This window comes from Oryctolagus cuniculus, chromosome 2 (genome assembly GCF_964237555.1).
Source record: "Oryctolagus cuniculus chromosome 2, mOryCun1.1, whole genome shotgun sequence".
In the NCBI taxonomy this organism is placed as follows: domain Eukaryota; kingdom Metazoa; phylum Chordata; class Mammalia; order Lagomorpha; family Leporidae; genus Oryctolagus; species Oryctolagus cuniculus.
In genome coordinates this window covers 133276485-133301854 of record NC_091433.1, presented here as the reverse complement: position 1 = coordinate 133301854, position 25370 = coordinate 133276485, and the positions used below count along the sequence as shown (strand labels likewise).

General features: G+C 44.7%; 1 protein-coding gene across 2 annotated transcripts in view; it reads right to left on the bottom strand.

The window, feature by feature from the left end:
* The window catches only part of GFPT1 (glutamine--fructose-6-phosphate transaminase 1), a 75254-nt gene extending 49894 nt beyond the window's left edge, over nt 1-25360 (bottom strand). For both annotated transcript variants that reach the window (XM_070069025.1, XM_070069024.1), the window contains exons 1-4: nt 25105-25360; nt 14572-14679; nt 9049-9156; nt 151-276 (exon numbers count right to left, since the gene is read on the bottom strand). In XM_070069025.1, coding sequence (XP_069925126.1) covers nt 151-276; nt 9049-9156; nt 14572-14679; nt 25105-25345 — 583 coding nt within the window. In that variant the 5' untranslated portion in view covers nt 25346-25360. The remainder of the gene's footprint in view (nt 1-150; nt 277-9048; nt 9157-14571; nt 14680-25104) is intronic.
* Between the last annotated feature and the right edge of the window lie 10 nt (nt 25361-25370).

Here is a 25370-nt window from a genome sequence, read left to right as displayed (position 1 = left end):
AAAAAAAAAAAAACAAAAAAAAAAACAACGAAGTATTAATATGACACTGGTTAAATAAATAATTAAAATAATGAAAACGAAAGCGTCTTCCCTGTTCTCCCATCACCAGCCCTCGGCAATCATTCCAAAGCATGTAGAATCTATGCATACCATTATTTTTATCAGAGCGCTGTGGGTGGCTATTGACAGGATTGGGTTCTCCATGTGTTGCCCAACGGGTATGAGCTATTCCAAGGTGCACATCAAATTCTATATCCAAATCCATATCCTGTTGTTCTGAGAAAATAAAATGAAAAATTCCAATTTTAAATCATACTATAAGCTATATTTAAATATAATTACAATAACCCCATACTTTTCAACAGAGGACACATTCCAAGATCCCCATAGATTCCTGAAACCCCAGATAATACCAAGCCCTATATGTGCTATGATTTTTCCCTGCAGTATTACAATGCTGCTCACCTGGAATATACAAGAATTAAAACTAAACGTCAGGCATATAAATATTCAAAATAGTAATTAAAAGACTTAGAAGTTAATATAGCTGAAATATTTAGGGCAAATGGTTTCAATAACAACCGAAAGCAGTATATAAAGAACATACATTTGCTTTAAGTGTGACATATTAACAATTGGTAAACCTAGATGACATATATGTGGGTAATTAATGTATGAGTCTTTCAAATTTACTAGAGGGTTGAAATTTTTCAACCTCAAGAGTTGAAGACAAAAAAGTTAATGTAATTTTTAAAGTCTGTATTTTATTCTTGCCCGGAAAAAAATTATAATCATTCATATTAGACATGTAAAAATAAATTCATTTTCTTAATGCCACAAAACCTTATGACTGAAATTTCTCCTGTCTGCAGTGACTATAAACACATTTCACAACATAAACTGCAATTAAGGCAAACTTCCAAAATCAAACATGCTCTTCAAAACAGAACAACACTGTAAACATATGAGGTTACTGGGAAATAGGTGTAGGCAGACGTTCCTTTAAATTGAAGAGCAACTGAATCTTTTTTTTTTTTTTTTTTTTTTTTTGACAGGCAGAGTGGACAATGAGAGAGAGACAGAGAGAAAGGTCTTCCTTTGCCGTTGGTTCACCCTCCAATGGCCACTGCAGCCAGCGCACCACGCTGATCCAAAGCCAGGAGCCAGGTGCTTCTCCTGGTTTCCACATGGGTACAGGGCCCAAGGACTTGGGCCATCCTCCACTGCACTCCTGGGCCACAGCAGAAAGCTGGCCTGGAAGAGGAGCAACCGGAACAGAACCCGGCACCCCGACCGGGACTAGAACCCGGTGTGCCAGCGCCGCAAGAGGAGGATTAGCCCAGTGAGCCGCAGCGCCTGCCAGAGCAACTGATTCTTAACTTCTTTGCCCTATACGCCATCTCTTCTTGTCTCTTCCTCAGCGAAAAAAAGGGACAGCTCTAGTTATTAACTAGTAATGCCCTCCTGCTAAAACCAGCTAACAAAGCTTATCAGAATTAGGTCTAAATTAACAGCAAACTGTTCAGAAGTCTAAACAGGAAAATCCACGCACTTTAGCATATCACAGTCTTTAGCAGTGTAGACTGACCAATCAAAGGTCTTTCTAAAACACAAGTTAGACCAAGAAACAATGCTGAAAATTTTATCCATTGCATAAAAAGTGGCTGGCTACCCTCCCACATATATGAATCAGCCTAAACCTTGTCACAAGGATTTATAAAAAGATTCTCCTACTCTAACATATACCCCCAAGAACCATTTTCTCGCAAGAAAAAGCCCCAACAGCCTTTCCTGGCACATGAGGCCTTTCATTATATGGTCTCCGCCCACATTTCCAACCTCATCATACTCCTCACATGCTCCTCAAAGCTCACAATAAACCTTTTACTTCTGGCCAGGTATTAAGGGCTTCCTACCTCTCTACCTACCACCGCAGCCCAAGCCACCACCATCTCCAACCTGGACTACTTCAACAGAAGCCTAACTGGTCTCCCGACAGTTGAGATTTTGCACACCAACCCAAGCAATCCTTTCAAAACAGAAGTGACACCATATCACCCCCTAGGCAAAACTCCAAGTGGCGTCCCAGGATACATACGGTAAAACCCACCATCCCAAAGCCACCATCCTAAAGCCCCTTCATGGCCCTGTCCCCAGACACCTCTACAGCCTCATCTTCTCCAACTCCACCCCTCACCCCAGCCCCTGTGCTCTAGCCCCACTGACTCTCTGCCACAAACAGGCCAAGCCTTCACCAGGTCTTTGCATTTGGCATCCCTCTGCCTAGAGCCCCTTCCTTCAGATAATTACATCGTGTCTGCTCAAATGCCACTTCCACACTTTTTCTTCACAGTACTAATCACTATCTAACATTATACTTGTGTTACTAGAAAGTAAACTCACGCAGAGTGTGTGTCTGCTATGTCCTCAAGACTTAAAAATATGCTGGTGTGTAACAAGTACTCAATAAATAGCCATTTTATTATTGAATCCTCATACCACTCTTTGAGAGGAGTATCAATGTTCTCATTTTACAGATAAAGAAACTGAGGTTCAAGGAGGTCACTGAATCTCATAGCCAACAGAAGTCAAAGCTATTAGTTAAAGCTAACAGGAGGAAGAAACAGAATTAGAATCCAAGACAGTTTGACTCCAAAGCCCAAGATTAAAATCACAACAATAGGGGCCGGCGCTGTGGTGCATCGGGTTAAATCCCTGGTCTAAAGCGCCAGCATTCCATATGGGCGCTAGTTCGAGACCTGGCTGCTCCTCTTCCGATCCAGCTCTCTGCTATGGCCTGGGAAAGCAGTAAGAGGATGACCCAAGTCCTTGGGCCTCTGCACCTCAATGGGAGACCCGGAAGAAGCTCCTAGCTCCTGGCTTCGGATTGGCGCAGCTCCGGCTGTTGCGGCCAATTGGGGAGTGAACCATCGGATGGAAGACCTCTCTCTCTCTCTCTGCTTCTCCTCTCTCTGTTTAACTTGTTCAAATAAATGAATAAATCTTTAAAAAAAAAATCACAACAATATGCACTGCTGAACTACTACATACTGTCAAACCAGCTTCCATCAGAATTTGAGTTCTACAGAAGCAGTAATTTACCTTGAATCCTAAGAATTAAGAGGCTATACAATTGCTGGCACCGCGGCTCACTAGGCTAATCCTCCACCTAGCGGCACTGGCACACCGGGTTCTAGTCCCGGTCGGGGCGCCGGATTCTGTCCAGGTTGCCCCTCTTCCAGGCCAGCTCTCTGCTGTGGCCAGGGAGTGCAGTGGAGGATGGCCCAAGTACTTGAGCACTGCACCCCATGGGAGACCAGAAGTACCTGGCTCCTGCCATAGGATCAGCGCGGTGTGCCGGCCACAGCGCGCCGGCCGTGGTGGCCATTGGAGGGTGAACCAACGGCAAAGGAAGACCTTTCTCTCTGTCTCTCTCTCTCACTGTCCACTCTGTCAAAAAAAAAAAAAAAAAAAGCGGCTATACAGCAGAAACATTTTATCATGGCTCAATCAATCAACAAAATCATGCATATGGGGATAGGTATTTTGGCACAGCGGGGTAAGCTGCCACTTTGGACACCCGCATCCTGTATGGGAGTCCCAAGTACTCTAATGCTCCAGCTTCTTATTAACACATCTAGGAAGGTAGCAGATCATGGCCCAAGAACTTGGGTCCTTGCCACCCACATGGAGTACTGGCTTCAGCCCAGCCCAGCTCTGACTGCTGCAGGTATTTGGGGGTGAACCAGCTGAAAGATTTAATAAAATTTTTTAGGGGCCGGCACTGTGGTCTAGCAGGTAAAACCACTGCCTGCAGTGGCGGCATCCCATATGGGCACCGGTTCAAGTCCTGGCTGCTCCACTTCCAATCCAGCTCTCTGCTATGGCCTGGGAAGCAGTGAAAGATGGCCCAAGTCCTTAGGCCCCTGCATCTGCATGGCAGGCCCAGAAGAAGCTCCTGGCTTCGGATCTGCTCAGCTCCAGCCATTGCAGCCATCTGGGGAATGAACCAGTAGATGGGAAACCCCTGTCTCTCTCTCTCTGCCTCTCTGTAGTTCTGCCTTTCAAATAAATAAATCTTAAAAATAAATAAATAAATAAATAAATAACTTTTTAAAAGGTATGTATATGTTGTTTCCTGGCTTAACTATGTTCAGAATATTTAAGGTGATCTGATAAACGACCTCCAAGAAATTAAGAATTACAGTTCACCTTTAATTAATAGGCTAATTCAAATAACGAAAACATTTCTTCAACTAGCTTATTTATGCTATAATTGAAGCAGTATGTTCCTGAACATGCTGGCAGGCAATACTGAAGACAGGCACAAGATTCTGTAAATTCAATGCATTTCAAATTCATGGTAATTACCATACCTATTTCACTGCTGCCTAAGGAACATTACCAAATGTCTAATAAGATAAAAATCATTGCTATGATAATGAGCAAAACAAACCTTCATGTAAAGTACATAAATTAATCATGAGTTCCAGTACTTGACTGCTTCATTCATTGTTGGTCTGTTACCCTTCTTCTAAAGTCCTTTTGTCAACTTTAAACCTAGATATCCCTATCTTCAGTTCCTATCCCCTCTCTACACTGCCAAGCACTATGAAGAACATCACAAAATTCTGTGAAATGAGTCCCTTTCAAATTCACAGTAATCAGCTTATCCCTGTCACTGCTGCCATTTAAGAAACATGTATCCCTACTCCTCCATTAAGCCAATATCCCAGCAGTTCATCACATTTTTTCTATTCTTCTTAAGCTCTGATCCTACAGAGAGCCCCTCAATGTCCACTTTACTCGGCTTTATTTAGCTTTTCTTTTTCTTGGACTCCTAGTTGGTAACCTTCTCCAAAAAGGCTAACTGCCTACCTGATCTTCCTGAGCTACCAGCCTTTAATAATCTACTGTGTGGGGGCCAGCACTGTGGTACAGCAGTAAGCCACCACCTGCAGTATCAGCATCCCACATGGCTGTCACTTTTGTGTCCCGGCTGCTTCACTTCTGATCCAGCTCCCTGCTAATATGCCTGGGAAAGCAGCAGAAGATGGTCCAAATGCTTGAGCCCCTGCACCTGCATGGGAGACCAGGTAGAAGCTCTTGGCTCCTGGCTTCATATCGGCTCCAGCTGTTGTAGCCAACTGGGGAGTGAACCAGCGGATGGAAGACCTTTCTCTCTCTCTCTCCTTTTCTAACTCTGACTTTCAAATAAATCTCAAAAAAAAAAAAAATCAGCAAGGTGATGTTGGACCTATAAAGGCATTAAACTATTACCTGCAGTTTTACTGTCAATCGCAAAACATATCCACTAGTTTACACCCTAATCGGCCTCAACAGCCAGATCTGTGCCAACCTGAAGACAGAAGCCTGGAGCTTCTTCCGGGACTCTGCACATGGGTGCAGGGGCCCGAGCACTTGGGTCATCTTCCACTGCTTTCCCAGGCCACAGTAGAGAGCTGGATCGGAAGTGGAGCAGCTGGGATTCGAACCAGCGCCCAAAAGGGATGCCAATGCTGCAGGCAGTGGCTTTACCCACTATGCCAGAGTGCCAACCCCTACCAATAACCTCTTAATCTACCAATCCAAATGCCTTTTTTCAGATGTCTTCTTCCCCTTTTCAATAGCTCAAGCATACTAAAGATTTGTTGGGAACCATAAAATAAACACCACAAATATCCAGATTCCCAAACCCACAGTTAACAAATAATAACATCTGATAGTTTGGGTTCTAGGTCTTCTTTAACATCCACAATGTAAAACAAGCAGTTGATGCTTCCTTTGTACACTGTCCCATCCCATTCACATCCTTCCCAGAGGATTTTCAAATGGATGCAGAGCCTTCCTACTCATGCCCTTAAACTTATGAGGACATGTCACCATAAATGATGGTACTGGTTTTTCAAACAGCCCTATAATTTACACTCCAGGAGTTATCCGCATGTCCAAATACAAAACAAGACCTATTTCACTCCTTTCAAAAGTTACATACTGTCAATCATTGTCATATATACTATTATTCTTTTATCTTATTGAAGACAGGATGTTTCTCAATTTTGCTAGAGTAAATCTGGCTGTCATGTCTCCTCAGCATAGTCTTTCCCACAAGTACATGCCCAAAAGTAGAATCGCTTTCCTCTGGCCACAGGGCTTCTACCTAGACAATGCCAAATTGTTCTTAAAAGTAGTTCACCAGTTATGAATTCACCAGCAATGTCTACAAGTTCCCATCTCTCCATTATTTCTCCACTTTACTGCAAAAGGAGACACATTTCAGTACGTTGATCATCAAAGATGGTAGAGGGGGCATTAGACCTAGTGATCAGGCTCTTGTATCCCACATTAGAATGTCTGGGTTTATCCAGCTCCACTCCTTAGTTCAGCTTCCCCCATTGGTACAGGCTCAGAGAGGCAGCTGCGATGGCTCTATTAACTGGGTCCCTACCACACACATAGGAGACTGGGACCGAGTTCCTGGCTTCCTGGCTTAAGCCCTGAATATGGCCACTGCAGGCATCTGAGAAGTGAACTGGTAGATGGGAGCTCCCTCACTTTATCTCTCCATCTGTCTGTCTCTCAAATAAATAAATAGAGGGAGATTCTACAGCACAGTGGATTAAGCCACTACTTGGGACAACTGCATCCCATATTAGACTACCTGGTTCAAGTCCTGATTACTCCGCACTCCAGATCTAGCTTTCTGCTAAGGTACCTGGAAGAATGATGGCAGATGATGGCCCAAATACTTGGGTCTCTGCTACCCATATGGGAAACTCAGATGGAGCTTCTGGCTGCTGGCTACAGCGGTTGCAGGCAATTGGGGAGTGAACCAGTGGATGGAATGTATCTATCTATATCTTTCTTTCTACCTATCTCCCCCAACTCCAGACTCCTGACACTCTGCTTTTCAAATAAATCTTTTAAAAAAATAATTTATTTGATGATGATGCTGGGGTCACCACTGTAACAAAGCAGGGTAAGCATGCGTAGGAGACCAGGAAGAAGCTCCTGGCTCCTGGCTTCGGATAGGCGCAGCTCTGACCATTGCAGCCATCTCTCTCTCTCTCTCTCTGCCTCTCCTTCTCTGTGTAACTGTGACTTTCAAATAAAATAAATAAATCTTTAAAAAAAAAAAAAAAAGGCGGGTAAGCAGCCAATGACAATGCAGACATCCCATATGAGCACTGGTTCAAATCCTGGCTGCTCCACTTACAATCCAGCTCCCTGATAACATGCCTGGAAATCAGCAGAACATAATCCAAGTGCTTGGGTCCCTGCCACCCACAAGGAAGACCTGGCTCCTGACTTTGGCCTGGGCCAGCCCTGGCTTTTATGACTATTCATGGAATGAATCAGCAGATGAAGATCTTTTTATCCCTCCTTCTCTCCCTTTCTCTCTGTCACTCTTTCAAATAAATAAATCTTTAACCGTAAATAAATGATGATGCTGGTCACCATCTGCTTCTCTAGCCTCGCATACTCATCTAACAGTAAAGCAGACAGAAAGCACCACTAACCATTTCATCGACAACCCCGCTTTCCCTGCTCTTCTCTTTACCCAAGTTGTTCTACAAACAGTCCTATCCTCTCATCATTACTGCCCAAAGATCATCAGCAGCCTTTCCCTACACAGCCCCAATCTCCCCAACCTGTGGGATCTCTCTCTCCCTCTCCTGAACCTCAGCGATTTGTTTGTTCTCTCTATAGAGCTCACTCTCATCAGCCTGGGATACAGGATGTAGAATTCACAGTAAACAGATTATTGATACCATGGTTTTCAAAGTACCGTTATTTGGGTATCTGCTTTATCCCTAGCTTATATTAACCACAATACACACAAGCAAGTACTGACTGACTGTGAAAATAGTACTACAGAACTACATGTATGATTTATTACAAAAGAAAAACTGACAGAATCCCATCCTCTTCTACCTATCCTCCTGCACAACAATTACAGTGGCAGCCATCTGAGTTGTTGCATAAACACCAGGTCTTTGTGGAGGATTTTAAAAATACTTTTTCGGCCGGCACCGCGGCTCAATAGGCTAATCCTCTGCCTGTGGCGCCAGCACCCCGGGTTCTAGTCCCGGTTGGGGCGCCGGATTCTGTCCCAGTTGCCCCTCTTCCAGTCCAGCGCTCTGCTGTGGCCCGGGAGTACAGTGGAGGATGGCCCAGGTCCTTGGGCCCTGCACCCGCATGGGAGACCAGCAGGAAGCACCTGACTCCTGGCTTCGGATCGGCGCAGTGCGCCAGCCATGGCGGCCATCTGGAGGGTGAACCAACGGAAGGAAGACCTTTCTCTCTGTCTCTCTCTCTCTTACTGTCTAACTCTGCCTGTCAAAAAAAAAAAAAAAAAAAAAAAAACAACTTTTTCAATCAACGTACTTTGAAGTGTCTGTTTGTTTTCAATTTCTTCAGAAAAATAAGCTGTATAAGCATAAAACTCTGAACTAAATACTGAGAAGTAAATTCTCTTTAATGAAGCATACACAGGAGTGGGGGTGGGGGTGAAAAGTCCATGGAAAATTCATATTATCCTGTAACTTCATCTGTCCATGTTCTGAAGCCCCTGCATATCTCTGAGTACTCTGTGCCCAAGAAGAAAAGAGTGAGGGAAAAACACACACTTACCTGACTGTCCGACCTTCCTAAAGGGCACCATCTAGACCGGTTGCACATGCAAGCTAGCCATTCAGTCCAGAACGAAGACCACCAAGTGAGACACAGGAGCAGGAGCGCCAGTGAGCAGGCAAGAGCGGGGGCTCCACAGCTACTGCACTCTAAGGCACTGAGCTTTCTGTGAGCGCAGTACACCCACCAATTACTCTGGTCTACTCGCCGTGATCAGTTTTTCGAAGCTCAGGTGCCTTTTAAAACCAGTCTACACAGCAACAAAACTACTTTTGTTCCTTCCTTTCAACTTCCAGAATCATTGTCCTGAAAATGAGCCCCAAAATGCAGGATTTGGGGCAGGGTGATCTGATGAGGAAGGGGAAAAAGAGGAGAGAAGGGGCTGGGGGACAAAAATCAACTTAAGTACATTACTGTGGACTTCTTCATCCAGTGCCTTAACTTTTCCTTTCTTCTTAATGAGCTGGATTTTGCAGGCATTGGCTTCCCAGTCTTTGTCGTTGCCTCCATCAACTCCCACACCTAAATTGTCACAAGATAGAAAAGCAAGATTGTGAAACTGGCTATTGCTAAAATTACCAACGTGAGACAAAAATTTCCATTTAAAAAACTGTACTTTCATCTAATTAATCAATTCAACAATTACTGAAAACCTACTATGTATGAAGAACCTCAAGAGCTGCTACAGATAAAAATGAAAATAACTACCTCTTTGCCTCAGATTTTATTTCTAACAGTTTATTAAAAAGACAGACAGGGGGAGGGGCTGACATCATGGCACAGGTTAAGCTACCACCTATAACACTGGCATCCCATATGAGTGGCAATTCGAACCCCACAGCTCCACTTCCCATCCAGCTCCCTGCTAATCCAACTGAGAAAGCAATGGAAGATGGCCCAAGTACGAGGACCCCTGCCACCCATGTGGGAGACCCAGATGAAGCTCCTGGCTTTAGGCTAGCCTACCCCAGCCTGGGTATTGCAGCTATTTGGGAAGTGAAACAGCAGATCTAAGATCTCTCTCTCCCCGCTCTCTATAATTCTGCCTTTCAATATAATAAATAAATCTTACCAAAAAAGGAGGACAACAATGACAAAGAAGGCTGCATGTTTAGCACAGCAGTTAAGTCACTGCCTGTGACACCCACACCCTATATTGGAGTGCTTAGATTGAGTCCTGGCTCCACCACTTAATGAGCCAGCTTCCCACTAATGTGTACCTTGGGAGACAAGTACTTGGCTCAGGTACTTGGGTCCCTGTCACATATGTGGGAGACCCAGACTGAGCTCCAGGCTTCAGCCTGACCCAGTCCTTGCTATTGTGAATATGTGGGGAGTAAACCAGCAGAAAAAGATTTGTCTTTCTCTCTTTCAAATAAAATGAAAAATAATAAGTAAAAATAAAAACACATGTATGAGAACCATGACATGGGTCAAGACAACATTTTAATAAAAAAGCATACAGACAAGGAATACAGCATGATTGCAATACAGCACGATTGCAAGTTATAATAAAGAGTTATAATAAAGTGTTAGATACTTTTGCAACTGCAGTACAATGGAAAAATGCAGAAGATGGGCACTCACCACAGGAGGTCAAGGAGGAAAGGTCAGGGAACATATATCTCTTGAGATTCTAGTGAAGTTGCTAGGAATTTGAAAAAGTTACCCTGAAGGTCCAGGGAAAACACCAAGTCGTTTCAAGCAGAAAAAGACTTGGCAGAAACAGTGAGCAAGCTCTCTGCAAGCAGTGTCTAGGATGGACTGGAAAAACCAGCTGTCAACAGCTACAGCTACAGCAAAGCCAAAGTAAAGAGGGCTTGAACTACGCAGTGTAATGAAAACAGATAGGCGATGGGGAACACAACCTGCTGGATGTGAAGTGAGAAAGCAGAACAAGGCTGGGATACTCCTAGGCTCAACGGACTTGGTGAATGACAGTTGAAAAAGGGACATAGAAGGAACATATGGGGGAGTGAGTGAGGATTGCAGTGTAGGCAGTTTAATGCCAAATATGCAGTTTATAATATCAAGGCCTATTCAGAAAGAAATTTCTAGAGGCAGAGAAAAATATGTAACTTGGGAAATACATTTGGACTAGAAACACATCTAGATTTTAAGTCACCAACACAGAGGAAGTTGATGAGTTCCAGAGCTCACCTATGAGGTAACAAATAAGAAAATTGGACCTAGGGAAGAATATTGAAGAATATTTAAGCAGTAGGTAGAAGAACATGAGCCTCCAAAACTGACAAAGAAACCAGAATGGGCCTTTGGTGCAGGGATTAGTCATCACTTGGGATGCCTGCGTCCCATACCAAAGTGCCAGGTTCAAATCCCAGTTCCTCCACTTCCAACCCAGCTTCCTGCCAATGCACACCTTACTCAAGTACTTGGGTTTCTGTCACCCATATGAGAGACACAGATTGAGTTACAAGTTCCTAGCTTCAGCCTGTCCCAGCCTCAGCTGTTGTGGGCATTTGGGGAGCAAATGGAAGATCTGTCTCTATCTCTCTTTGAAATAAAATGAAAATAAGAATTTTAAAAGGAAGAGATTGAGAAGATGTACTATAATAGAAACTAAAGGAGAGAATTTTAGGAACAAAGGAACTGAGGAACTGACTTTCCATTACAAAGAAAAGTCTGGGAGGATAAATGCCCTTCCAGTGGCAATGTTAGGCATAGAGAAGAGTTACACAGCAGGTCTGACACGGCTAACCTTAGGCCTCTCTTCAAGGTCAGCCCTAAGCTGGCACTTGGGAACTTGGACGCTGGGAATTCCCACCACCCTAATTGAATAAGAGTGGCTTATGATGTCTACACTGTGCAAACAATGGGACTTAAGCTGAATGCCTGCTTTTCCCCTAAGAGTCTGGAACTTTGGTAGGTACTAAACAGACAGTGCCCACACAACCAGACTCAGTAAAAGCCGCAGGCACCGAGTCTCTACTGAGCACTGCTGGGAGACAACACTTCACAAATGTCCTGACATCTCACTGGAGGAGTTAAACACGTCCTGAATGACCACCGGCAGAGGACTGGTGGAAGCTCATGCATGGTTTTCTCCAGATTTCACCTCATGCACTGTGGGGAGCAACTCGGACCAGACTGTTACTCGAATTAAGACTTATTCTATGCATCTGCTCTCCCATAATATGGCGCTGGGAGAGGAGGAAACAGCTTCTACACAGCTGCCTCCAGTTCAACCAATAAACAGCAGGACCTGCTCCTGATTGGAGGAGAGCAGCGTACTTGGCGTGTGGGTAGCAGAGTTGGGATTGGTGGAAGAGGACCATAAAGGAGGAGAGAGACAACATGCACCAGGAACACCTGAGGAACATCTGAGCAGCCCCCGAGAGAGCCGGCCGGAGGTGTGCCACTCCCCCGCGGAAGTGGGGAAAGTGGCAGGGGAACTGCCCTTCCACGGAGGTGGAAGGGACGGTAGCCAACCCGGGAAGAACCAGCAGCAAACCCGGGGAGGGCCGAGCAGACAAAAGAACAGCGCAGGGTCCTGTGTCGTTCCTCCACGAAGAGGGGGAGCGACATAATGGTGCCGTGACTCGGATAGGAAACCTAGGAGGGAAGAAGCAGGAAGAAACGGGAAGAAGCGGGAAAATACCAGAGAGAGAGACTAGGGAAGAGCCTAGGGAAAAGCCGGACAGAAGAAGTGCCGGAAGAAGTTAGGATTGAAAGCGAAAGTGAAAGCTTTAGGAAACATAGACTCGGATGCAGACTATGGCGGGGAAGCTAGGAGATTAAAAGCGAAAGTGAAACCTAGAAGAAACTTAGACTCGGATACGGACTGTGGGGAGAAGCCAGGAGAAATGAGAGGGGAATACTGTTAGAAGAAAAGTTAGGAAACATACCGGGTAGAGAAAAATGTTAGGGAAAATGAAGCTGCGGGGGCAGGCTGAGGCGGAGACGTAAGCTAGCTTGGGATTCGTCAAGTCAGCCCGGGGAGCAAAAGGCGAAAAGCTAAAACCAGAGGCGGAGACGCGTAAGCTAGGTTGGAATCCGTCAGATTAGCCTGGGGAGCAAAAGACGGGAAGCCAAACCAAAGCGGAGACGTGAGCTAGGTTGAATTCGCCAGGTTAGCCCAGGGAACTTAGACTGAATACCGGTGGTGGAAACGTGAGCTAGGCTGTGTGACTCGCGGAAGCCGCCGCGCACAGAGAGAGCGCGCGGGGCACAAACGGGGAGAGCGCACGAGGCGCGAGTAGAGAGAACGCGGGGCTGGCGCGAAGGCCGTGGTGCGGGCACAAAGGGCGTGGAGACCGCGGAGCGCGTGAAGCCGGGAAGCCGTGCAGAGCCGGGAAGCAGCCGCGGGGCAAGGTGCCGAGAAGCAGCCTCGGGGCGGGCGCCGGGAAGCCGCAGGGATAAGAGAAACAGAAGTTTAGAAGTAAAATGAGAGAAATAGGAATGCTGGCAGATAGAAGTAAAATAGGAGAGATAGGAATGCCCGGAGGTAGAGAAATAGAGAAAAATAAGGCCTCCCCACAACATGGCAATGAGAGAGCTTGGATTCGGTCTGCCTGATTAGTAAGATGATAAGCACCTGTGGGCGGCTGCAGGTCCCGAAGACAGGCACGTTATCGACACCAATAAGTCTCCCCACAAGACGGCAATGAGAAGGCTCGGATTCGGTTTGCCTGATTGATAGGGCTTATAAGCACCTGCAGGCAGTTCTAGCAGAGCAGAGCATGCGCTGCAGGGCACCGAACACAGGCACGCATCAGCGCCTAAAAACCTCCTCACAACATGGCGAAGAGAGGACCCGGATTCGGTTTGCCTGATTGGTAGGGCTTGTAAGCACCTGTGGGCAACTCTAGCAAGCAGAGCAGAGTGTGTGCCACGGGGCACTGAAGACAGGCGCGTATCAACGCAAAAATAAAAAGAAAGGGGGAATTGTGGGGAGCAACTCGGACTAGACTGTTACTTGAATTAAGACTTATTCTATGCATCTGCTCTCCCATAATATGGCGCTGGGAGAGGAGGAAACAGCTTCTACACAGCTGCCTCCAGTTCAACCAATAAACAGCAGGACCTGCTCCTGATTGGAGGAGAGCAGCGTACTTGGCGTGTGGGTAGCAGAGTTGGGATTGGTGGAAGAGGACCATAAAGGAGGAGAGAGACAACATGCACCAGGAACACCTGAGGAACATCTGAGCAGCCCCCGAGAGAGCCGGCCGGAGGTGTGCCGCTCCCCCGCGGAAGTGGGGAAAGTGGCAGGGGAACTGCCCTTCCACGGAGGTGGAAGGGACGGTAGCCAACCCGGGAAGAACCAGCAGCAAACCCGGGGAGGGCCGAGCAGACAAAAGAACAGCGCAGGGTCCTGTGTCGTTCCTCCACGAAGACGGGGAGCGACAATGCACCTCTCCCCTTTGCTGATTTTGCTTGGTATCCTCGCACTGGAATTCATCGTAGCCCTGAGTATAACACACTGAGTCTCAGGAGTCTTCCAGTCTGAGGGTGGTCCTGGGGAACCCTGACACAGGGCAGTTAGAGCTGAACACAACACTGCCAGAACATCATATATTTTTATTTGTTTAACAAATATAGTAGACTCTCAGGCAAGTTTCCAAGCCAAAAGCATGGAATTCAAAGAGAAAAAGAACATAAACTTACAGGAAAGAAAAAAGAACTTATAAAGCAGGACCTTCAACATTCTACCATGAAAATGCCCTAAGTGTTTTATGTTAGCAATGTGCTTCAAAAAGCTGACTGTTAAAAGAAGCAGTACTCCACTTAAATGGTAATATTGTTGAAATTACATAGACAAGCCCTTTAAACATAAGACAAAAATTCTTTAGATTTACATTTACTAAACACCAAGACAGACATTACTAAAAAGTCCAACCTCCAAAAAGAAAAGAAAAACATTCTCTATTTAGGTTCAAAAGTCATACAAAATCCACAATATTTTTTAAAAGAAAATACCAGCAGAATCGTATCCTCTATATTCCAGTCTCTGAAGGCCTTTGATTAGAGTCTCCAAGATTTCTCGTCTTGTGCGCGGAACATGGTAGTTTAAGTAAGCAAATATACCTGCAAACAAACATTTAATGAGAAACTTCAATTAAATAATTAAAATTGATCTAGAGTGTGCAAAAAATCTGACAGTAGATTAGATTCCCTCTTTAAAAAGCCCCAGTTCAAGTCCCAGCTGCTCCACTTCTGATCCAGTTCCCTGCTAATGAGCTCTGGAAGGTAGCAGAAGATGGTCCAAGCACTTGAGTTCCTGCCACCCATGTGGAAGACCCAGATGGAGTTCCTGCCTCCTAGCTTTGGCCTGGCCCAATCTGGGCCATTGCGGTCACTTGGGGAATGAACTACTAGATGTTTCTCCCTCTCTATCATTCTATCTTTCGGATAAATAAATAAATCTTTAAACAATGAAGAAGAAGAAGAAGAAAGAAGAAAGGAGGAGAAGGAGAAGAGGGAGAAGGAGCAGGAGGAGAAGAAGACGAGGAAGAAGAGGAGGAAGAGGAAGAAGAAGAAATAAAAGTATTCATATGATGTGAACTGAACCTAAAAAGTAAAGAGGTAACAGGAGATGGTAAGGGAGTCCACATTTATGACCAGCAGCATGGACATCAACAGAGGTCCTCTATGACTGTGCTTCAGTAACGGTGGAGTCAGCCCACCTACAGAAAATCCAAGACCACAAAGATGTAAATTCAAACTTATTTGTGAAAGAACTGTCCTTTCACTTAACTACATTTCACTATGATTCTACAGACTCATAAAGATTTAAGTCAGTTCTGCAGAATAGAACTCCAGAATGACTACTCTTCATTTCCATCTGAAAAAAGATCTTCATTTCTATAAAAAGCATGGTGCTATTTAAACATTTCAGCATACAAAAATACCACACTGTTAATATCCAACATAAAAGCCATCATAGGGGCCGACGCTGTGGCAAAATGGTTAAAGCCACAGCCTGCAGTGCTGGCATCCCATCCCATATGGGTACTGGTTCGAGTCCTGGCTGCTCTACTTCCAATCCAGCTCCCTGCTAATGGTCTGAGAAAGCAGTGGAAAATGGCCCAAGTCCTTGGGCCCCTGTATCCACGTGGGAGACTGGGAAGAAGCTCCAGGCTCCCAGCTTCTGATCAGTCCAACTCCGGCCGTTGCAGCCATTTGGGAAGTGAACCAGTGGATGGAAGACCTCCCCCCTCCCCCCCCCCCCCGCCTCTGCCTCTCTGTAACTCTGCCTTTCAAATAATAAATAAATAAATCTTTAAAAAAAAGCAATCATAATGTATACACTGATCACCATGATCAGTACAGTAACATTTCCTCAAATAAACCATCAGGTCCCAAGAAAAGAAAGAAAATCTACACTTTAAAAATCAAAATCTAAAACAACCTGAAACAACTGTTTGAACATTTCCCCCAAAAGGGAGTATCAAGCCAAAGATTTATAGAAATTGTGTATTTCATTCATTTGAAAAAAAAAAAAAGCTTATACTTGGAATTTTTTTTTTTTTTGGTTGTCAGGTGTTGTGCAATCATTTCATTTCCATAGTACCACAATCCTGTAAGAGAGGTAGAACATCTATTTTATAGATGCAAAAATAGAAACTGGGTTAGTCAAAATCCCAGAGATAGTTAGGAATAGCACTCTCAATCTCCAAGCATAGCAACTAAGATAAGGAAACAAAACTACACTGGTTAACTGTTTCTAGGGTTAGAGTGGCAGCAGTGTGCACTTCATAACCTATAGAGGGCGGGAGACGAGCCTCCAAGACCAATTGTCTACTCAATCTAGATGCATGAGGTCCGGGTTTTATTATTACTGCTGTTCACTCAAAAAGCACCTACAATATGCATCAACTAAACCAACAACCAACGTGCAACTTAAACTTTTTTTAAAGATTTATTTTATTTATTTGAAAGGCAGAGTTACAGACAGGGGGAGGGAGGGAGGGAGGAAGGAAGGAAGGGGGAGAGAGAGAGAATCTTGATATCTTTTATCTGCTGTTTCACTCCTCAAATGGCTGCAGCAGCTGGGGCTGGGCCAGGCCAAAGCCAAGATCCTGGAACTCCAAACGGGTCTCCCACATTGGTTACAGGAAACTGGTACTTGGACCACCTTCCACTGCTTTCCCAGGTGCATTAGCAGGGAGCTGGATTGGAAGCAGAGCAACAGGAACTCAAAATGGGATGCCATACTACAGTGCTCGAGTTCCAATCCTAGCTCTGACTCCAATTCCAGCTTCCTAATGATGCATACTCAGGGGGGTAATAAACTGATGGTTCAAGTACTTGGGTCACTGCCACTTATAGGAAAAACCCAAACTGAGTTTCAGCCTCCTGACTACAGCTTGGTCCAGCCCCAGATGTTGTGAGCATCTGGGGAACAAATCAGCAAATGGAAGACCTCTCTGTGTCTCTCCGTCTATGTCTCTCTTTCAAATAAAATGAAAATTAATATTTTAAAAATAAATTTTTAAAATATTTTTAAAAAATCAATATAGAGACCAGCATTGTGGCACAGCAGGTTAGGCTCCTGCTGCAATGCCAGTAACCCATATCAGAATGCCAGTTTGAGTCTCAGCTACTCCAGTTCCAATCTAACTCCCTGCTAATGCACCCGGGAAATCAGTGGAAGATGGTCCAAGTACTTGGGATCCTACCACTCAGATGAGAGACCTAGATTGTGTTCCTGGCTTCAACCAGGCTTAGCCCCAGATGTCATAACCATTTGGGGAGTTAACCAGCAGATGGAAGGTGTCTTTCTGTCTCTCCCTCCTTATCTGTCACTTTGCCTTTAAAATAAATAAAATCTAAAACAGAAGAAGAAATGTAGAGCAGGTGTTTGGCACAGTGGTTAAGACACTGCTTAGGACCACCAGGTTTCACATCAGAGTACCTGGATTCAAGTCCCCGCTCCACTCTAAATTCTAGCTCTCTACCAGGGTAGCCTCTGGGGGCAGCAGGTAATGACTCAAGTAGCTGGGTCTCTGCTGCCCGTATGGAGACCCACAATGAATTCTGGGCTCCTGGCTTCAGCCTATCACAGGCATTTGGGGAGTGAACCAGAAGATGGGGTATATCTCTCTCTCAATTTTGAAATAAATATTTAAAAAATAAAATAGATTTAAGTCTGACAGAAGTAATACATTCAGAGATTTAAAGATTAAGGATAGTAATATAATGCCAATTTTTTAAAAAGATTTATCTATATACTTATTTATTTGAAAGTCAGAGTAACAGAGAGAAAAACAGAAAAAAAGAGAGAGAAATTTTCCTGCGTGCTGATTCAAATAGCCACAACAGCCATGTATGGGCCAGGCCAAAGGCAAGAGCTAGAAACTCTATCCTAGTGTCCCAATGGTAGCAGGGGCCAGCGTACTTGGGCCATCTTCTGCTGCCTTCCCAAGTACATTAACAGGGCACTGGATCAGAAGCAGAGCAGCTGGGACTCGAACCGGCACTCTGATATGGGATTCCAGCATCACAAAGAGCAGCTTAAACTGCTACACAATGCCAGTCTAAATCTGATACCAATTTTAAAAACAATTTAAATGCTAATGATATAAAACAAATTATTCTTAAGATAAATTACAGATTCAACACTTCTGATGATTCAGAATGATGCAAAACAGACACACTGTTTCTGATACATGTAACTCAACAACGTTCCGCTTGACATTGCTCTTAACGTCAATCTCCCGGGTTTACACTGGCACACTAGTGGAGTAAATTTTGAGATCCTGAGTTCATTTCTACAGAAAAGAAAGAGATCTTCTAAACCAATGCTCCCCTTCAAAGTTATACAATCGTAACCATCTGATAAACTAACAAATTTACACACTAAACGTGTTAGCTCATAAAAAAGCACTCTTGTGTGGACGAAATCCTGTAAACTCTTTTAATTCCTGTGTACCTTCAAAGCTCTCCACTATAGCAGCCCAGCTCAGCCTCCCCTTCTGTGAAAAGAATGGCTTTGGCTGAGATGGTAAACAGATTTCCCAGCAAGCACCAGTGAGTCATTAGTTAGTAGTGGCTGCAGAACACCGCTGAAAAGGATTCAGGGGTCCCATTTCCCAAAGAGAAAAGAAAGCCATGACTGCTCAGCACCATCTATTCATGTGGAGGAACAAAACAAGGGCCAAATACCTCCCACCTCCAACACTGGAGGACACCTACAGTCCCCCAGCTCGTCATTCTACCATTCCTCACGATTCTCCTGCTTGCTTAGAGCCATTCCTGACAGGTGTGACATTTTTAAACACCCATACAGGGGCCAGCCTTATGGCCCAACGGGTTGAGGCTCTGCCTGTGATACCAACACTTTATAGGCACTGGTTCAAGTTCTGGCTTCTTCATTTCTGATCCAGCTCCCTGCTCACTATCTGGGAAGGCAGTGGAAGACAGCCTGCGTGCTTGGGCCTCTATCACCCATGTTGGAGACTAGGATGAAGCTCCTGGCTTCAATGCAGCCATTTGGGCAGGGAACCAGCAGACGGAAGACCTCTCCCTCTAACTCTGCCTTTCAAATAAGTGGACAAATATTTTAAATGAATAAATAAGTACCTCTACAGACTATAATTGCCTAGGTCTCATTTCTTTGTTACATTTACATGATTTTGTTCTGTGTATACTATATCAAATTAAAACTGAAATCCTAGTGAAAAGCTTTATTTTCAAAGTATATTATTAAGAATAAAAGCAACAAAAGAATGAAATATTCAAGACATTTTTCTTTTTTTTGAAAGATTTATTTACTTGAGAGGCAGTTTCGGACAGAGAGAGGGAGAGACAGAGAGAGAGGTCTTCCATCTGCTGGTTCACTTTCCAAATGGCCGCAATGGCCAGCGCTGGGCAGATCTGAAGCCAGGAGCCAGGAGATTCTTCCAGGTCTCCGACGTGGGTGCAGGGGCCCAAGCATTTGGGCCATCTTCTGTTGCTTTTCCCAGGCTCACTAGCAGGGAGCTAGATTGGAAATGGCGGAGCCAGGACTCGAACCAGCGACCATATGGGATACCAGCCAAGCACGCAGCTTTACCCGCTAAGCCACTGTGCCTGTCCCCAGGATGTTTTCTACAAACCATATTATCACACCTTTGAAAATAATAGTGCTCTATCATCACCTAATACAATGTCCACATTCAAATTCTCCCTATCATTTTTTTTTTAAGTCTTTCACAGATAGTTTGTTCATTCTAGCATCCACTTAAAGATCACACCTCACACTTGACTGGTATGGTTCTTAGGTCTCTTTGAATCCAGAATGGTATCCCCACTGCTTGAGCTACCTTTCTTGTTTAATGCCTCACTTTCAGGCTGGGTCTGTTTCCACCTAGTGTGGTCTAATCAGTTCCTCTATCCTATAAGCTGGAAAACAGAGTTAAGGCTTAACTGAGTTAGGTTAAAAATCTGGGGCAATAATAGGCATTTAATCTAGGAGATAAGCCAGTCTTGCGTTCCACACCAGAGTGCCTGGGATTGATTCCCTTCTCTGGCTCCTGACTTGAGCTTCTCACCTATGGAGAGCCTAGGAAGTAGCGGCAATGGCTCAAGTAACTGGATTCCTGCCACCCATGTGGGAGACACAGATGGAGTTCCCAAGCTCTAGCCCTTTGGGCCCAGTGCAGCCCCAGCCATTGTGGGAGAAAGAAACTCAGTCCCACAATACTCCCTTCCCTCTGTCGGTATCACATGCCACCCTCCTCCTTTCTGCCTTCACATACACAACTTCTCCAATGACTTCTTTATAACCAAATGCAATTAACTTCTCTGTGATATTAACATGAATGATCCCTTTCTACTTTTGTAGACTTCCAAGGCAATACACTACCCTGGAACTCTTGCCTCTAACCATTGTTCTTTGATCTCTCTTCCTGGCACTTCTATTTCAACACTACTGGCAGTAGTATTCGATCTATTTCTGCCTCCATCTGGTGATGAGTAACACATGCCATGAATGATCACCTCTCCTCATGCACTAATTCTCTACCAGCTGACACTATTCCTCCACCTAAGAGAACTGTCCCATCATCCTAACCCAGACGCCCAGCCCAGAGCTCTCTGGTCTCTGAATTTCTGCTCATTCCACTTGTGGTTTATGACATGGCAATGAACAAGGACTGTGAATTATCACCTACAGCTAGTGCATGTGCATTCCTTTTATGTCCTCTGACGAGACAGCAATTCCTTAAAGGTAACTCCCTTACTTTAGGTGTCTCTTCAAAGGCAAGAGTGCCAAGTATAAAACCATCACTTTAAATACCTCCAAGTATCCTCTAACACTTTCTAGACACCTTAAATATATTCAAACAAAAATTCCCAAATCACAGAAACACAACATTGTTTCACAGGATGCCAAAAAGGGATGAGGGAAAGAAATGTTTCATAACTAAAAGTTTAAGACATACTGGGGAGAAGTTAACATTTATTTTCAGAACTTCCTAGAATTTCTGATCTTGCTAATTGTCAATCTCCAGCAGCAGAATTTCCCAAACTTGTGTTACCAAACCCTTTCCCACCTTCTATTGCTCATGAGCAAAACCTATTAACTTCTTCCTTTCCAGGGAGTACAACTGCGGAAATGCTTATTAAGCAATTAATTATTTTCTCTCACACTTCTTTATATCCAGTATGAGTTCTGAGGATATATTGACATTACTGGTTTTATGACTAATCCTAGCAGCCAGTCTTGGCACCCCTCAATTATCCCCAAAGCTATTAGACAGTATTATGACCCAAAAAAAAAACTTTCTTAAGGACTTAGTTCAGGATTTTAAATTGCAAATTCTCTTACTGCTTTTAAAAAGGACCTCATTTACAAAAATCTCATTTATATACACCATCAGATCAAAAAGGCAAAACCCCATTATAAAACAGCAAAATGTGCTAAACTTGGGGTGTAGCTTAAGTGCCCTGACACCCTCTCAGCTAAACCAAAGATATCACAAATAAAAAGGATACAGTGTACTCCAAAAATAAAAGGAAGATAAAATAAATTTGGAAAAGAAACAACTAATTTTCTGGGAGATTCACAATGCTTATTATTACCACATTAAAGAGTGCAAGAATCCTCCAAGTTTAAAAAAAAAAAAAAACACACTATTAAATCTGTTGCTGCTGGGATTTACCTGACTACAGAAAAATTTATGTTCCAATAAACTGATAAACATTGTAGCAGTTCTATCAGTATACCCAGATGTTAAAAAGCACATCACAAAACACGTTACCTATCCCACCCTTCTGAATGGTTTTTTTGTTTTATCATGAGCAAGCCAAATAGGATAAAGAATTATAAATCAGGCCGGCGCCGTAGCTCAATAGGCTAATCCTCCGCCTAGCGGTGCCGGCACACCGGGTTCTAGTCCCGGTCGGGGCGCCGGATTCTGTCCCGGTTGCCCCTCTTCCAGGCCAGCCCTCTGCTGTGGCCAGGGAGTGCAGTGGAGGATGGCCCAGGTGCTTGGGCCCTGCACCCCATGGGAGACCAGGAAAAAGCACCTGGCTCCTGGCTCCTGCCATCGGATCAGCGCGGTGCGCCGGCTGCAGCGGCGGCCATTGGAGGGTAAACCAACGGCAAAAGGAAGACCTTTCTCTCTGTCTCTCTCTCTCTCTCTCACTGTCCACTCTGCCTGTCAAAAAAAAAAAAAAAAAAAAAAAAAAGAATTATAAATCAGGTCTTTTGTTGGGTTTTGTCTCTGCCTTATAACTGAATGTCAATCAAAATTGTGCTTAAAAATTTGATTGCCAAAGACCACTTCGGGTTTGTTCCTCTCTTGGAAGCCCCATTCCATGCCACTCAGGCTGGAGGTCTTTGACTCTAATAAATCTTGCTTTTAAATCTAAAAAAAAAAAAAAAAAAAAAAAAACACACACAACACATCACAGTAACTTTAGTCCTCATTCTCTGCTTCAACATTTTGCAATGTTCAAACAAAATAATCTTTTAGGAAAATGACTGGCAGAAGGTAATCAGGAGGTAAATCTTTAAATTTTTCCATTTAATTTCATGCCCACTCCATTTCTCTACCTAGAAATGTTATTTCAATTATTATGATGTGGGAAAAAAGTAACAAGGATAAAGTCACCTTCTCAACTGCTATCCTCCAGAGTTTACATTACATTAGAGAGGAAATAAATTATGATCACCATTCTTGGAATCATCCAAAAGTCCAGTCTGGATTAAAAATAGGATCTCAGAAATGCCTCAAATACTGGGCTTTTTAAAATTTATATTCTATAACATGGTTTTTTTTTTTTTTAAAGATTTATTTATTTATTTGAGAGGCAGAGTTACAGAGAGAGAAGGAGAGACAGAGAGAGAGCTCTCCTATTTGCTGGCTCACTACCCAGATGGCCTCAATGGCAAAAGTTAAGCTGATCCGAAGCCAGCAGCCAGCAGTTTCTTCTGGTCTCCCACAACAACTTGGGCCATCTTCAACTGCCTCTCCAGGCACATTAGCAGGGAGCTGGATCAGAAGTGGAAAAGCCAGGACTCAAACAGGTGCCCAGATGGGATGCCAGCACCGCAGGCGGAGGTTTAACCTACTACTCCACAGAGCCAGCCCCTATAACCTGTTTCTTTAGCAATAAAATTCTGTGGAGTGGAGCCAGCATTGTGGTGCAGTGGGTTAAGCCACTGCCTGGGATGCCGGCATTCCACATGAGTGCCAATTAAAGTCCCAGTCCTCCACTTCCAATCCAGCTTCCTGCTAATATTCCTGGGAAGGCAGCAGAAGATGGCTGGCCCAAGTCCTTGGGCCCCTGAACCCATGGGGGAGAACCAGATGAAGATCCTGGCTGTTGCAGCCATTTGGGGAGCGAACCAGTACACAGGAGATTCTCTCTCCCTCGCTCTCTCACTCTTACTCTCGCTCGCTCTCTGCCCTTCAAATAAATACATTTTTAAATAAAAAAAAAATACCCTCTGGAATGGATATGCTATATTGACTAAGGGAAAACTCCCAACATTTGGTCTCTACCCTAAAAGTCTCATCCTTGTGTGTTCCTTTTTGAAATCGGATCTGATTCTTTTTTTTTAAAGTTACAGTACTTTGACTCCCCTTTTTCCTGGACGAGATGAGGAAATGAACTGCAACAAGAATGTCAGGTACTTGACTAGGCACATACCTCATCATTTAGGAACAGCTAGTTACCAAATAAAGCACACCCAGGATTAACTGGTTTGCAAATTCAGTATTTCACAGCAATAAAATAAATTATGTGCTTTGTGGAACCATTCTACTAACTAGACATAGGAAAAGTAATAGATTCTGAAGTCAGCTCTCCTCTAATAATTTCAGTAAGCTATTTATAGGTGTTTCTGTTTTTATGTGGGTTTTTTTTTTATCTAATCTAAATTTAAACCAGCTCCTCATTTTCAGAAGCTGAAATGAGCATAAAGTTAAACACGGGAAAAATGTACACCAATGAGTACAATTTACCTCCTGCTCTCAGTTCCTTCACGCAAGAGGCTGCAAATTAGCTTCCAAACAGCCTGAACTCCACCACAATCCCACTGCCCTTTAAAAAGTGCTCATTTTTCCAGGGGTAGAGTCAGTTGTGAACTTCAATTAGAAAAGTTAGAATACAATTCTCTTTCTTGACAATGGCCAAGTTAATTCCAATTTTGAGTCCATCAATCATACCAGACATAATACTCAAAATCCCTTTTACTAACACTTCCAGGTAACAATAAAACGACTAACCCTCAAAACAGGGAATAAAAGGACCTATTTTTTTAACTGTTTCATGAAAGACATTTGTTAAATTTTTCATAGCTAATATTTTAAATGGTGGCACATGCAAGTGACAAATGATTAACATTTTTCATAGCATTTTTAAAGGGTGCACAGGCAAGTGATTGGCGATGTAGGATCTAGCACCAAGGGCATTTTCCGGCCTTTTTCACCAAAGGACCAGGTCTAAGCCCATTCACCAAGATATTGATCAGCAATGGTTTCTGGCGGGGGGGGGGGGGGGGGTGGGGTGACAGGAAGTAAGCTTCTGTATAACGTTACTGTACTAGCTCTAGCTTCAGTCTGAGCCCAGAGAAAGCACTAAATACATGCACGTATACTGAAGAGTAAATCCTAGAAGAATGCAAGGTAAGTTCAAGAGACTTGGCCCGATGTTCCACAGGTTGCCTAACTCACCTGGCGCAGGGCTGAAGGCACCCCCTGCGTGCCTCAGTAGCTTCAGCCCTCCCCCCCTCCTTCAATACTGGCATCTCTCGCCCCCCCCCCCGGGTTTCTTCTCCGCCCAAGGCGCCCCCTGGGCGCTCCCACTCCCTCCAGGGCCCGCCCTTCTCTCAGGTGCCCTCCTCGGAGCCACCCCCTTCCGCGGCCAGCACCCGCAAGCGCCGCAGGACGACCCCCTGCCCATCACGCAGACTTCACACTCTCCACACCCCGCTCGCCGCGGGCGCCTCGGGCCTCAGCGGCGTCCACACCGCACCCCAGCACCGCCCCGCAACACGCCCCCCGCCCGCGGCCCCCTTACCGCACATGATGGAAGAGGCGCGGTCCGCAAGGCAAGAGACGAGCTGCTGGCGGGGTGAGGCACACAGACACGAGCTCCGGGGGCGATCGTGGGCTCGGGGGCCGGGGCAACGGCGACACGACTCCCTGGGGGATGCGACGGCCGAAGCAGCGACAGGCTTCTCCACCTCCCGGGTTCGGCCAGCAACCGCCGCCGGGCCCCGCCCCTCGGCGCGCACCGCGCCGCCGCCGGCACGCCCCATTGGGCCGCGTCGGCGCCGCTCACGC